Raw genomic sequence first — 13900 nt, forward strand, 5'->3', positions numbered from 1 at the left:
AACAACATGAAGACAGACTCACAGGTAGTCAGGCTCCTCGGGGTGCAGGTAGTACCTGCTGCAGGTCTCAGGGGCTGCCTGGGCTTGGGGCTGCAGCTCTGCTGGGCTCGGGCTGGCAGGAGTGGCCAGGAAACTGCGCTTGGTGGCGTTGGAAATGGGGACAGGGGGCCGGCTGCTCTTCTGCTGCATCACTGCCTTGACTGGGCACAAAGGGACAGCATCAACACGACTCAGAGTAGCCAGGGAAGGAGCAGAACAGGACAGGAAGCTCTCAGATTGCAGAGGGGAGAATAAAAACTTTGTCTAGTCTTTATTTGAAATATCTGTATTCTGGTGAGCTTAATGGGAGTTACAATTAATGATTAATTAGTGGGTTTAGAGGGGGGAGGAAGTACCTGTTCAAAAATTATCCATTCAAAAAATTAGAACTCAAGTGGATGTAGGACTAATTTTCCTTCTGCTTTACTGCTTTTCAAAGATTCCCAGGAAGAAGAAACCTTGGATAGAAATAAAGCTTCCAAGGAAACACCACTAGGCAAGTTTCACTGCAATGTATTTTCTGAATAACATGCTATCAGTTATCTGTGGTTACAAACTTACCATCTTTTATTTCCTGGATATCTCTTGGTTGTACAAAGTCTGGTTTGACATTCTCAAACCACCAGAAGAGTTCTGCAATGAACACCATGACATTTGGCTGAAACAGAAAAAGAGGAAAATTACACCTCACATTAACAAAACATCCATGATTTACCCACATTTTATTGAAAAATATATCCTTTGTTATGTTTCTTACCTTTAAAACCAAAGGAGCATACAACATGTCCTCCAAGGTGAGGTAAAAGCATTTGTTTAGGTACTCATTTGAGAATTCTCTCAAAAGCTGAATGTTATAGAGGCTGTCTGCAATTGATGTCACCTCCTTCAGACAGATATCTGGGAAGGGGAGAGGGCTGAGTAAGTTCTGGCACTGTCCCAAGGGCTCACCCCTCCACCCCCTCCTCACAGAAACACTAAGAACTTTACAGGCTCTACAGCAGCACTGGATATTTACTGGCTACCTGTGACATTTCTCTACCTGCTCAGTACCTGAGGGATAGGAAAAGGAGGAAGAAAACCACAGAGAACAATTTCAGTTCTGCATTTGTTTTTGAATCCACAGGGGATTCCGTCTATCACAAGAAAAGATAAACAGGCTACAGAGAACGCACATAATGACAAAATACAAAAGCAATTAAAACCAGACATCTTGATTTGAATATAATAAAGGGTTACTCCTAGGATTCACAGTGCTGGTTCCTTCTGAAAACACTCAGGAACTCTGCAAGGTACAACATATCTGAGAATTTAAAAACCATTACAAAACATTGATTTGCAGAAGTTAATGCAACAAGGACATTGATTTATTAAGTAAAAAAATTCTGGGGAAGAGAACTAAAATTTTGCAATGCTCAAGAGTGACAATTTCTGCAGATTGAGAGAAACCATTTCAAAAGCTAAATTTTAAAATGCCAAGTTATGCGCTCCTACAGAAAAACATGAGAATTATCAGCTAACAGTGGTGGACATGTACTCCTCTTTTATGGTATTGAAACCGAGCTCAGTTATTTGAGCAAAGAAAGCCACATCGTCTAAAACTGGAAAAGAAAGAATTCTTTTGTAGCTCAAAACATACAGAGCACAGTCTTCTAAATACAATAAGAAAAAAAACAAGATCCAAGAGAGATTATTTTTCAGATGCAGATTCCATATGTGACCTGCCTCCAACCTGCCATATTCCACTATTAAATGTGCTGCATTTTTAATGTATTTCTAGTTCAGCTTCCAAAGCCTGAAGTCTTTTATTCTTTTTTTTTCCCCCCTCAAAACCTTTATTCCATACCATCCAGTTTCATTTGCTCTGGACAATAATAGTGAATCACAGCTAGAAGAGCAGCACCATCGCTACCATCCTTCATCAGATCTTCCAGCACAGGGAAATAGGGTAACTGCCTGCTGGAGAGATGGTCCCTTCTGTAACGCACCTACAGAGAGAAAGCAAGGGCTCACATCATGCTGAAGAGGCAAAAAGACAAAAAAAACCAAAAAAGCAAAGAAGAAGGAATCTGTGTTAAGCACTGAAAACTCTTTTCGCTGGATCCTTTCTGCCTTGCTGCCCCAAGTCAAACCCAGCTGACAAAGTTGTGCTTTTCTCCCTGTGGAAGCCAATCCTGAAGGAAATGGTGTTTCCCTTTTAATCCTAGAGTGGTTTGGGTTGGAAGGGACCTTGAAGGTCATCTAACCCAACCCCCTGCCATGAGCAGGGAACCTTCCACTAGGGCAGGCTGCTCATCTGCCATTCAGTCTCCTGATGCCCAGGAGCAATCCGTGCTGCCGGATTCCTCGCTTCATTCACGTATTTCAACTTGTTATAATCAGTTCAACTCAAAACCCTTCCACACAGATGTGTGAATGCAGCAGATCCAAAGGAAGAGACATGGGGAACTGCATGAAAACACTTAAAGCTTGGGAAAAATGAAACACAGCAAGAATTATTGTGATGGGCTGGTGATCTCTCATACCTTACCCACATCCATGGATTTGCTGTCATGTCCACAGACAGCAAAGTTCTCTCAGAGAGAACAGAACATGGCACATCTGTGTGCAACAAAGGTGTTGTGCAAAAATAAAACACATGGCCTTTTCCAAAATAGAGAGGAGGAGGCCTTGACATCCCCAGTAAAACTCTCCTTGATTTACTACAGATCAAAATCAAGCTCTGGTGCAAACCACCCCGCAGCCCTCAGGGAATTTAGAGCTGCCAAAGCCAGTCAGCTGAAGAACAAATCTTGGCATTGCTTCTTGCAGGTTTTGCAAGTTCCAGGGTTGCTGTTTCCTGAGCATCCACACACTATGGGAGGCTGTGTCTAAACTGAGCAGCAAAGCAGGTGGGAAAGCAAAAGCAGAATGCACTGCAGGGCCTGGCAGAAACACCTGGCAGTGCTGGGAAAACATCCCTTGGACACTTCAGGGCATGGATAGCACTGGGATTGAACAGAATCTCTTGTCTGCTGAGCAGACACACCAATCACACATTGACTCATCAGAGGAAAGCTGGGTTTTACCAACAGCATCCTACACTTCCCAAGCCAGCCTGGGAAAGCTCTACACACACACACACACACAGGCTCCCAGGTGTCACTTTAGAATGGCACAGGCTGTGAAAAAATCTGTTCAGAGCAATGAAGATCACTTGGAGCAATGAGAACCAGTTTCTTCTCTTTATTTTGCACATGCTATGCTAATTTCCCCAAGGAACTCAAAGCTAGCTCTGCATGCTAATGCTATTTTTCCTGTCCTTTTCCCAGGTGCAAATTGGGTTTTTCCCCAGCCTGGAGCACTCCACGAAGATGTAATGGAATGGGAATCATACTGTACCACACGAGCATATTCCACTGGTTCCAGCATGCAGTGCGATAGGGCATGCATCAGATCAGGCTTACACAGAGAGAAATAGTGAGATACAGGATGGTGATTATTCAAACAAGAAACAAATCAAAGGCATCAGCAACATCCATAATGCACTAGAAATGTGGTTGTTAAGTCTGGTAGAATAAGTGTGCACACCAAGATAAAGTGGTTAGCTTGAAAGGGTCAGCATTTATCCACTTAAAGTAAGCATATTAAAAAAAAACCTTCAGAAATTATTTTTCAGCTTTAATTCCTCCTGTAGTTGAAGTAGATACAAATATTTCTTTTCCAATAGACTAAAATGGAATTTAAATCAACCATAGTAAATACCAAGAACTAAAATCTGTAAAGATTCATTCTTTCTTTTGGTTTTGGTGAAAAGCTCCATAAATTTATCAAAGTAGGTTTTTATGGACTTAATTTAATTACTTATTTTTTGCACAGCTGTTATTCTCTTAACCTTTCAGTCTTTTATACTGAAAATTCTGAATTCTTCCTTATTTTCTAAGCTGAGTGTCATGGTTTGTAACCCTCCTGCCCATGCATATGAGTGACATTTGTTTGCAATAATTGCAGAAATGGTGCTATTTAAATAAATTCTGTATTAAAAAGACCCAACCAAACAAAAACCACAAAATAAAAAAGCACAGAATTGACAGAATCTGACAACTTTGAGAGACTGCAAAACCTGCGAGTAAACCATTAAAATCCAAGTGAAGTGAGACAACCTTTGTTTACTCCTTCCTTTAATTTCAGATATTTAAAGTTTTTACTCCAGCCCACAGATTTGGTTCAAACAAAGGATTAGGAGGCTGCAGTGGGACTGAGCTCTCTGTGGGAAGGCAGAGAGATCATGGGGAGGCTTCCTGATCACACCTGCCTTTTGCAAGTGCTCTGCCCTTTGGAATTAACAACTGAGATAACAGCTCATCTTCCCAGAGAGAAAATGAGTAACACCAGCTCCTGCAAGGGCAGGAGAAAGGGCATCAAAGCTAAGGAAAGCAAAGGAACAAAGGAAAATCTCTGCAAGTTGAAATAAACCCAGAAAACTCTGACAAAAGAAAGCAGGATTTCTAGAAGCACTATTTTGTTGGGTTTTTTGTTGTTTTTTTTTAATATATAGTGGAATTGATATTCCAATTTCACACTTCAGCACAAATTAAAATCAGTATTTTGTTCCGATGTGCAAACTGTCTTCCCTCCCACTGCGCCAGCTCCAGGCTCCTTAACTGAGCACACAGTCCCACCAAACTGGTCTGGCCAACCTCCCACCCCACCTCAGTGAACAGCAGTGCTCTGGCTCTGACAGATTTACAAATCTGCACCAGAGCAGGTGCAGGAGCAGTGTAAGAGCATTATTTAAGCACAAACATCTGAGTATCTTAACTATGGATTCCAAGATTAGGCAGCCGTTTAAGCCGCCCAGCTTTTCTCTCACCTCAGTGCTGTCATCAGCTCCTACTTACAACCAAACCCAGCAAATGCAACCATTTCAACTGATAATTTTCTAGTTTTTATTTTCTTCCTACTCCACCTCCCTCACTCCTGCAGTGTGGAAGCAATTTTGAGATGCTGCAAAGTGAGTATGCTGTATGCTGTACAGTATGCAAAAAGCACGTCATGAAAACAAAGCCTGATGACCCAAAAGCTCACACAGGTGTTTTTCAAAGAGCAGCTGAGAAGCATTGGAATGGAAGCAAACACTCTGAGAAGTTTAAAAAGCCATGGTTTTGTGGATGACAACTGGTGTAAAAGTAGTTCACTTACAGGTACTAATTTCCAATACCATTTGGAAGGAGACTGCTCAGGAAGCAAGGAAAGGAACGTAGGAATAGGAAAGGAACATCAGCAATGCAAGTTAAAAGCAGTAATACTTAAATGCACTTCAGCAATAAACACTTTCATATTTCAGAGGGCTTGTAGCCTAGAAATTTAGATTTAAAGATACTAAAATGAGACCCAAAAGCCAACAGGGTCAAATAATTCAAGAGATCCCTTTAGACCACAGATCAACTTCTAAATTAAGCAGCTCTTTTTTGCCAAAGGATATTATTTTCCCTAAAAGGCATGTAAAAAACTTTTGCCACTAACATGAAAATTAAACAACTGTGCCTTGTTCATAGGTCACACTTCGAGCCCTTTGCCCAGCAATGCCAATTCGAGGAAAGAATATGTTATTTATAATTTATCTTAAGTTTTTATGAAACCACAAATTGGGAGTTCAGATAGACATTATGTTGGAGAAAGACCTATTTGACATTCTCCAGAAATGAAAGTGTGCTATATTTTGCAATATTAGTGCATTGTGATATAATTTCAAGGGAAAAAGCTGGAAAAAACTACAAACACACATATACAACATTTGAATGCCAAGAGTATCCTTGCTGGACAGAACCTGAATAAGTCCCTAAATACACATTAGACAAATAACCCATGCAAAAAGAATATGCCCCAAGAGCTTTCAAAATATTTAACATATATTTTGTGCTGTGAAAGCTGAGTCATATTTACCCACATACAGTTGACACAGGTTATTTTAGTTGAAACAAGTTGTTCTCATCCTACTGAAACTTAAAGGAAAGTCAGAAGATACCAGTGGGCTTCAAAGGCGAGGAAGGGCACTGATGACAGAGACAAAACAAACTGCATGCAGAAAATCTCACTTTTGAGGACTGGAGCCCTCACACTTCTCTGACAAAGAAAATACTGATATTAAATCCATTCATCATCAACACACAATATCACAACTGAAGATAAATTTGTTTTACCTTTTGATGCCCTGGACTTTCCATTAGTTGTTGTTTTAATTTAATCTCTTTCTCTGTTATCTCTCTCATTTTAAGGTTCACCTAAAAGGGCATAGCATGGAAAAGTAATTAAAATATGCCTGGATATGTTTCCACAAGTGTCCTTCTTGCTCCTGTTACTTAATGGTCAATTCATGCTATAAACATAAAAAGTTCATAGAAAAACATGGTACAGCAGTTTTCTAGACCAACTCTCTATCAGCAGTAGCTGAAATCACAATCCTGGGTTTGCAAAGACACATTCTCTTTGGAATGTGACTCTTACCACTCAAAAGAATTTGAGTAACTTAACTGCTGCCCTTGGAAAAATTTCAGCATTTCTGTTAAATATTCCATCTAGTCAGAGTTAAGTCCATCCTCTTATTTAGCATGAAACAGTGCTTCACCTAAAAAACACCACACCAAACAAACACCTCATAGCAACTTGTCTGAAACTAAAGATCCAATTTTTACAGGTTTTTCTAAGTTAGTTCCTGATTATCTTATTTATTTTCAAATGTATCAGCTTTATTCTTCCCTAAGAAAAACAAGTTGCAAAAGTAGAAAAAGATTATAGAAATGCACAAGAAAGAAAGGAAGACACACATCAGAATCTGTTTTAAAAATGTGAAAGGTGACAAGAGAAGACAGGCAGGCTTTTTCCAAAGTAAATTTTACCTTGTTAATCCAGAAAACCATGGCATCCTCTAAATCATAGGGCAGTTCTTTTGAGGCACTGAATGTAGAGAAACGCTTTACACTGGCAACCACCTTCTCAATGCTGATCATTTCTACAGTGTAGGCCATCATAAGAGCATCAATCATTGCCATATGAGAACTCTGAAAGTAGGAAACAGAGAGGATTGGAAAATAAAATCCCTTTTAAAAAACGCTTTGTTCTAACTGTATTTAAAACAAAACATTCCTAAGGTTAACGACCTAGAAATTAAGAGCTCTTCATTCCACTTACTATTTTAAATAGTGTTAAATAAAAAGGAGATGATTAGGTGGATTTAATTAAGCTAACCATTTTGATTGGTGCAGAGCCCAGATCAGATTCAGACACAGGTGTATCATCGCTCTCCATGACGTAAATCCCCTTCCGAGACAGCGCCTGGATCACGGACTGGTGTCCCTGCAGAGCAGCCACCTGATCCCCCTTGAGGATGAGGCTGCAGACCCGGCAGTAGAGCTCGCTGGAGAGCAGCAGTTTGATCACAGGGGGTTTGATGTGCTCCTGCTCGTACTGATCGATGTAGAACGGGTCCTTCAGCTCCTCCGGGACGTTGTCTGCAATGGTGGAGAGAACAGCAGCACAGCTCGTCACCAAAAGCCATCGCTGAATGTTAGTGACATACACATTTTATTTATAGTTTTATTTATATATTCACTGCTTAGATCCCAGCTTAAAATGGGTGGCAGATGAGCAAGATTTAGCTGGGTCTTCAAAGTAAAATTCCAAAGTAACTGTGCACAGCAACTGGACAAGTGCAAGAGGGTCTGGCCAGTCTCAAAACCAAGCCACCAGTTTTTGGATGAATTTTGGCAATTCAGAACAAAAAGACAGAAATGTTCTACTAAAACCTTGAATATTTTACAAACCAACCAGTGAGCTGATCATCTATTTTTTTGTCAAGAACTTTAAATCAAACTATTGCAGCTTTCAGCCTTTAAATAATTCACGCCTAGGAAGCAAAACCACTCCACTTGGATTAAGCAAGAACTTTAAACCAAGTCTAAAACTGAGCTTCTTCTGCCTTGGGCCCATTTCCACAAGTTGTGTTAGGATTTTATCAAACTGAGTCTAGACCCTGAGTGTAGTAATTTAGAAGTTAAAATTAGCAACACAGAAGGCCTCACCCTTGCACACCCCCAGCCATAAAGACATTTTTACTGCTCCTCAACACAGCTCAGAGCTGGCAGGAGAGAAAGGCACTAACAACAACTAATATTCCAATCACTCTAAATATGTCCAAGACATCTCAAATCCATCCCTTACTCTATATCCCAAAATAAATCCTTCTCCTCATATTGGGTAATCAGCCTGGAAGCTATTGATCTTTGTAACAACTGAGCAGGAATAATGAGAGTCTGCAACTCCAAGAAAAATGTTTTCTAGCCTCAAGTGTATTGTCTTAATAGAAGCCTGACATTTCCTAAATTTCAAATACAAAATTCTATCTAATGCTATCCAGTCACTCTGAATATCTTCCCCCAAAGTCACTTAAACAGTTCATTTTAAATAAATACATCTACACTTAAAAGAATTATTAATTTGGCAGCATATTTACTTTTCATTCAGCTCATTTCCAGAATACTTAAATTTTCCCATTCCAAGAAACTCCTACCCATATCTTTGAGCTGCAAAATAAGCCTCAAATAAATATTTGTATACTTCAGAGCACTTGATGTTCATAATGGAGGAATGGAGACAGAGTGTTATTGCATGAGCCACAAGTACATCTCACTTAGATAAAAATATTCAGCAAACCAGTGATAATAGCTCCTGTTAGTCAGACAGTGCTGGCCCTCTTTTTCAGAATGGGAAGAAAGTTTAAAAAGCTTTTTTTAAGAAGTTGTTTTTTTTTAAATTAAAATGTAATTATTTTTCATTTCAATGACATTCAATGTGATTTTCTACTGAAGATGGTTGGAAGGGACACAATAAAAACCCACTGGCACTACCTAAGTAGCATTTGTTAACATGGCTGTCCATTTTTGTGAAACACATAATAAATTCAGATATTTTTAATCTTCTTAACATTAGTCAACCTGACCTAAAATCAAATGCTGTTGAAAGCTCATTCCAGTTAATGGCCATTTCCATTTCCAAATAGAGAACTCCAGCTTCCATTTCTAAAGACTGAGGAAAAATCCAAAAATTCAAATGCAAAGCAACTCATATTATTCAACATTTTAGTTCAGTACAAGCAGCTACACCTTTAACAACCAAAGACACATTGCTTTGTACTAGAATTATTTGTGAAAGGAAATAATACAAGCTCATTAAATATCCATGAAGTTGTACATCTCTGGCAGAGCATTAGCACCACTCCAAATTTTAAAGGCTTTTTTTTAAAACAACACCAAAAAATGCAAATCCCAAAAGTCTGAAATCTGAAGCACTTGGATGAGGGGTTTAGTCCCAACACCTGCTGTCCACCAGCTCCCAGGTCCTGCTGGGGAGCTGAGCTGACTGCCTGGAATTGGGCTGGAATGGTGGATAAAGAGCCCTGAAATCCCTCTAAGACACCTCCTGCCCCACAGCCTGGATTTTCCTCTCAATTTTCCTTTCTCCACAAGGTAGAGAGACTGTGATTATTTTATAGACTGTAACCACAGCAAGGAAAAAGGTTTTTCTGCAACACTACCATGTCCAGGAAGGAGCCAATCTATAGGGTTGGGGTCTTTACACACATTATTAGCACAGGAGAGGCCATGGGAGCGTGGTGCTGATCCTCCCACGTGACAGGAGCAGGCAGATCTCCCACATCAATTCCCAATTAAACCAGCTCCATTTCAATGATTTTTAAAAGCCTTTTCTAGCACTAAATGGATCTAGCTCTTAGTGAGGAGATTCCATGTCACAGAAATCAATATGTTTAAAAAAAACACAAACAAACAAGCCAAAACAAACAAAAAACAAGAAAAAAAACCCCAACTTGTATCTTGTCATTCAATCTGAAAGTCCAGTCAAAAAACCTGAAATCTTTTTATTTTATACTGAAGAATCTTCTAATTTCATGTTTCTGATCTCTATATAACTGCTTAAGGACTGAATGGATTTGGATTGACCAGGATTAAGGGTAGGGCTGGGTGGGAATAATTTTTAGTACCCGGATTAATAATTTGACTTCCTACTATCACAGGAAGTTATTCATCAACATTAATCCTCCCATAATTGCAATTTATTTCCCTGTAAACACTTGTCCAGGTTTATTTTTTACCCATGGAACACCTCTGTCTGTCACACATAGGAAAAGTCCTGTAACTGATTTATGTCCTGACTAAAGATCCACAAAAAAAATTAAGATATCAAAACCACATCAAAGCTCAAGAGTGACAATACTAACTTTACTACTTCATTCAAATTTATTTCACCCTGGACATAATGGCAGGCACAAATAAATGAGAAATAAATGGCTGGAAAACTTGCAATGCAAACAGGATGCTAAATAAGTGTATAATTCTGATTTTGGAAACTTCCAAATAGAATTGATGTTGTGTACTCAATGCAGTTGTCTCAAATAGGGTAACACAGAACAGACACAAAAGGGCTTTAATTGAGAGGTGTCTTCAATATTTGAAATCTGCATCTGAAAGTGCAACTGAAGACACTGATCTTACCTTTCACACCTGTAAATTATCCTTACCTGCAGCACCCAGGGCTGCTCATTCCCCAACCCCCCTTAGAAAGGACAAAATTCCCACACTGCCAGAAATCCCAGGACTACATTGTCACTTTTAGAACAATTACACCCCATTAGAGTTAGCCCAATGCTAATTTAAATCACTGTGGACACACTCATGGACACTTTTAGTCCCCGATTTTTATGGATCTGACAAACCAAAGATGTCACAGGCTTTGTGTTTGCATCACTACAGAATGTACCAATGTTCTTTTTGAAGAAAATGTCCCAGGCTTTCCAAGCCCCAGCTTCTATCAGCATCTTTTCCAACACCTTCCTTCCATGACCTATAACTGAACTTGGAGGTTAGAAAAGTTCTGTTCAGTAAAACTTGAGTTTTTATATATTTATGCCTCAGATTTTGGAAAAAATCAACATAAAAAATTAACTTCTGAGAAATTAACATCTAAGCTGTAGCTACAAAAATTTCTGCTCAAGCAGTTTAACAAATCATACTAAAGGAAACCAAATTAACTCATGTCCTTATTTTTTGCTTATAAAGAAGCCTCCAATACAATCTTTTCATTCAGCCATTCTTTTGGTCTGTTCCATGGTATTAATGAGTTCTATTATCTCAAAACTTGTATAAACCATCAAGTACAAAATCCTTGAGAAGATCACAAAAAATAACTTGCAACAACTGTCAGAGAAACAATTACTGCCAGACTCCCCTTGCTTCAGGGGAAGGAGCATTTCTTTATCATTTCACTTACAAAAACCTGTTCAAAGACAACTGCCTGATTATGATTTGATAAAGAAAAATACAGCAATCTGAACAAATTTGACTTATCCCTCAAACTGGTGGGGTGGATCCACCCCAGGTATTATTTTATCTCCAGAAGCACGAAGAACTGGTTTCACATGGAAAGGGAGCCAAGCTGCCCTGGTAAACAGCACGAAGCTTATTCAGATTCTGAGTAGGATTTCGCTAGTATCAGTATCTGTTCCCAGAATTATTCAGCACTGGGTAAATGTCCTCCAAGCTGAGCACAAACTCCATCTTCTCAGCACTAAGACCACCAAAACATAAACATTTTGTGTTGGTTCTCATTATACCACTGAATTCTAAAGCCTGTAAGTGATCTGTAATAGGACACATGAAAATTTACATACAACAGGCAGGAAAACCCCAAGCTAAAGGCTTTGCAAACTGCTGGGAGAGTGACTGCACTTATTACCATATCTTTTGATCAAGGATAAAGCCACAATCCTGGATAAAGCAGAAGAGACAAAATAATAATTATGGAATCCTTCACCCCTGTAAACCTCACACAATAATACTCAGTGTTTATGAAACAGGTGCTAACATTAAAGAAACAAATGTTTAACTGTTAGTACTTGCTAAACACAACAGCTTTCTTAAAAGGATTTTTACTACCAACCTGAGAAGAAAGCTGACAAAAGACAAGCAGGGAATCCAGGGATTTAGGGAATTTAGCCCAGGAAACATCCTCACACTGCCTCTACCAACTGGTAACTGTGGGGAGCTATTACAGCACTGCAAAACCTTATTTAGCAAGTAAGTTCTAAGTATTCAAAGACAAAAAAACCCCAAACTTGCGTTTCCCCTCCAATGCATTCCATTACTCCTTGGCTTTCCTGCCTGCATCTTGCCAAAGGTTTCAGGCTACTGTCAGCATTAAGTCTGGAAACTATGTAAAGCTCCCAGCCCTGATAAATAAGTAAAACCCATCAGGTGCCTTTTGAAAAATCCTAATTTTGCACACTGTTTTACAGAACCAACAACATTTGCTCTGGAAAGGGTTGGAAAAGAACCCACTGCTCACAGCAATCTGCAACACTGAGACACTTCCATATCCTTCAATACCTAAATTTTAATATTATAGCCATGATGATGGAAAACACAATTTCTACACAGAAATTAGTGCCACATTAAATCTGCTGAGAAATCTAGATTTTTCTTTGTTATTGTCTATTTTCCCAAGTGGTACCAACTAAAACCAACCTGAGTTTGTTCTTTCCAACTGCTGCTGCTCAGAGCCCAGCAGGGCTGAAGGGCCTGGTCCACTTCCCACTGCTCTGCGTGGCCTCATTCTTGCCTGGCAATCTGGATCATTCCAACCACTGTGGAAAAGTGATCTCCCCATGGAAGGCTTGCCAAGCCTCCCCAGCCCTCCCACGCTCACCCCCTGGGAGCTGAAGTTCCCCACACTCCGTGGCAGCTTCGCTCCTCAACCCTTTAAACATCAGGAACTCCAATTCCCTGAAGTGGCTGTTTGGTTCTCATCGAAGTTTGAGGATGAAAAAAGATAATTCTGGTCTAATTAAACTCCATTTTCTCCAATCACTGTCTCAGCTAAAAGGACTTAGAATCTTTCCAGGGTACAGAAGGTTTCCAGATGTGCTCAGAGCGAGAGTGATCCATGTCAGTACTCCCAGGTTTACTTTTGGAGATGGATGACAGCGAATGGAGAAAGACCTTCCTCCATGACATCCTTCCCCTCTGCTTTCTGGAATTCAGACAAACAGTTGTAGGACCTCCCTCTGGAGCCCATCTGTGCCAGCCAGGCATCTACCACAGCCAGGAGCTGCAGGTTTCCAGGAACAAATCATCCAGCCCAATTCCTGTGCAAGAATAGGAGTTGTCTTGCAGTGTTTGTGTAGCTGCCCTGTTGTTTGGCGACTGAAATTCTCTTTTCATGGCCAGAAGGTGAAAAAAAATAAATAAATAAAGGAGGACTGCATCATCTTGCATCATCAAATAAAACAAAGCCCAAACTAGGACTTCAAATTATTTGTCATGCATGCTCCCAGTGATTTGTCCTTGAGGAAAAAAAAAACAAAGGAGGAAGAATTTTCATATTTAAATGCCAGCTTAGAAGGTGAAAATTCAAATATCCTTTAACAGCAAAGAGAAAATACAGTTGCAGGTAGAACCTGCAGTGATGAATAACTTTCAGTAACAGTCTACAACAGCATCAAATTCCTGCTCTTGACCCTTTCCACTCCTCACCACGAGCTCAGCCTTGCCCAGATGAAAATGAAATCCACCAGAATTTGAAGGATTAAGGCACAAAATTATGTCAATTCATAAATCAAACCCAAATCTAACGTTTCCGAAAAATATTCATTCACTTGAAAGCAGCTATGGAAACCTAGTAAGATTTACTTCAGAACAGAAGTGTTTTAATGTTGCAAACAGATAAGCTTTTTTTTTTTGACCAAATTAACCAGAAATGAGCCTAAAATAATAAAAAGTCCTCAAACCCTTCAATCTGCATAGTGAGATTTTAA

At 39.6% G+C, this 13900-nt stretch overlaps 1 protein-coding gene across 5 annotated transcripts in view; it reads right to left on the minus strand.

The window, feature by feature from the left end:
* Positions 1–13900, minus strand: part of CAMSAP1 (calmodulin regulated spectrin associated protein 1) — a 32232-nt gene that overhangs the window by 7809 nt on the left and 10523 nt on the right. For 3 of the 5 annotated variants that reach the window (XM_088065764.1, XM_088065763.1, XM_005529194.3), the window contains exons 3-10: positions 7264–7526; positions 6915–7076; positions 6219–6299; positions 5218–5250; positions 1883–2024; positions 797–936; positions 601–697; positions 23–200 (exon numbers count right to left, since the gene is read on the minus strand). In XM_088065764.1, coding sequence (XP_087921890.1) covers positions 23–200; positions 601–697; positions 797–936; positions 1883–2024; positions 5218–5250; positions 6219–6299; positions 6915–7076; positions 7264–7526 — 1096 coding nt within the window. The remainder of the gene's footprint in view (positions 1–22; positions 201–600; positions 698–796; positions 937–1882; positions 2025–5217; positions 5251–6218; positions 6300–6914; positions 7077–7263; positions 7527–13900) is intronic. The other 2 variants (XM_088065766.1, XM_088065765.1) reach the window with 1 other exon arrangement.

The sequence above is a fragment of the Pseudopodoces humilis genome, chromosome 22, assembly GCF_049639895.1.
Source record: "Pseudopodoces humilis isolate 2021_Gansu_Grassland_sample_001 chromosome 22, ASM4963989v1, whole genome shotgun sequence".
In the NCBI taxonomy this organism is placed as follows: Eukaryota; Metazoa; Chordata; class Aves; order Passeriformes; family Paridae; genus Pseudopodoces; species Pseudopodoces humilis.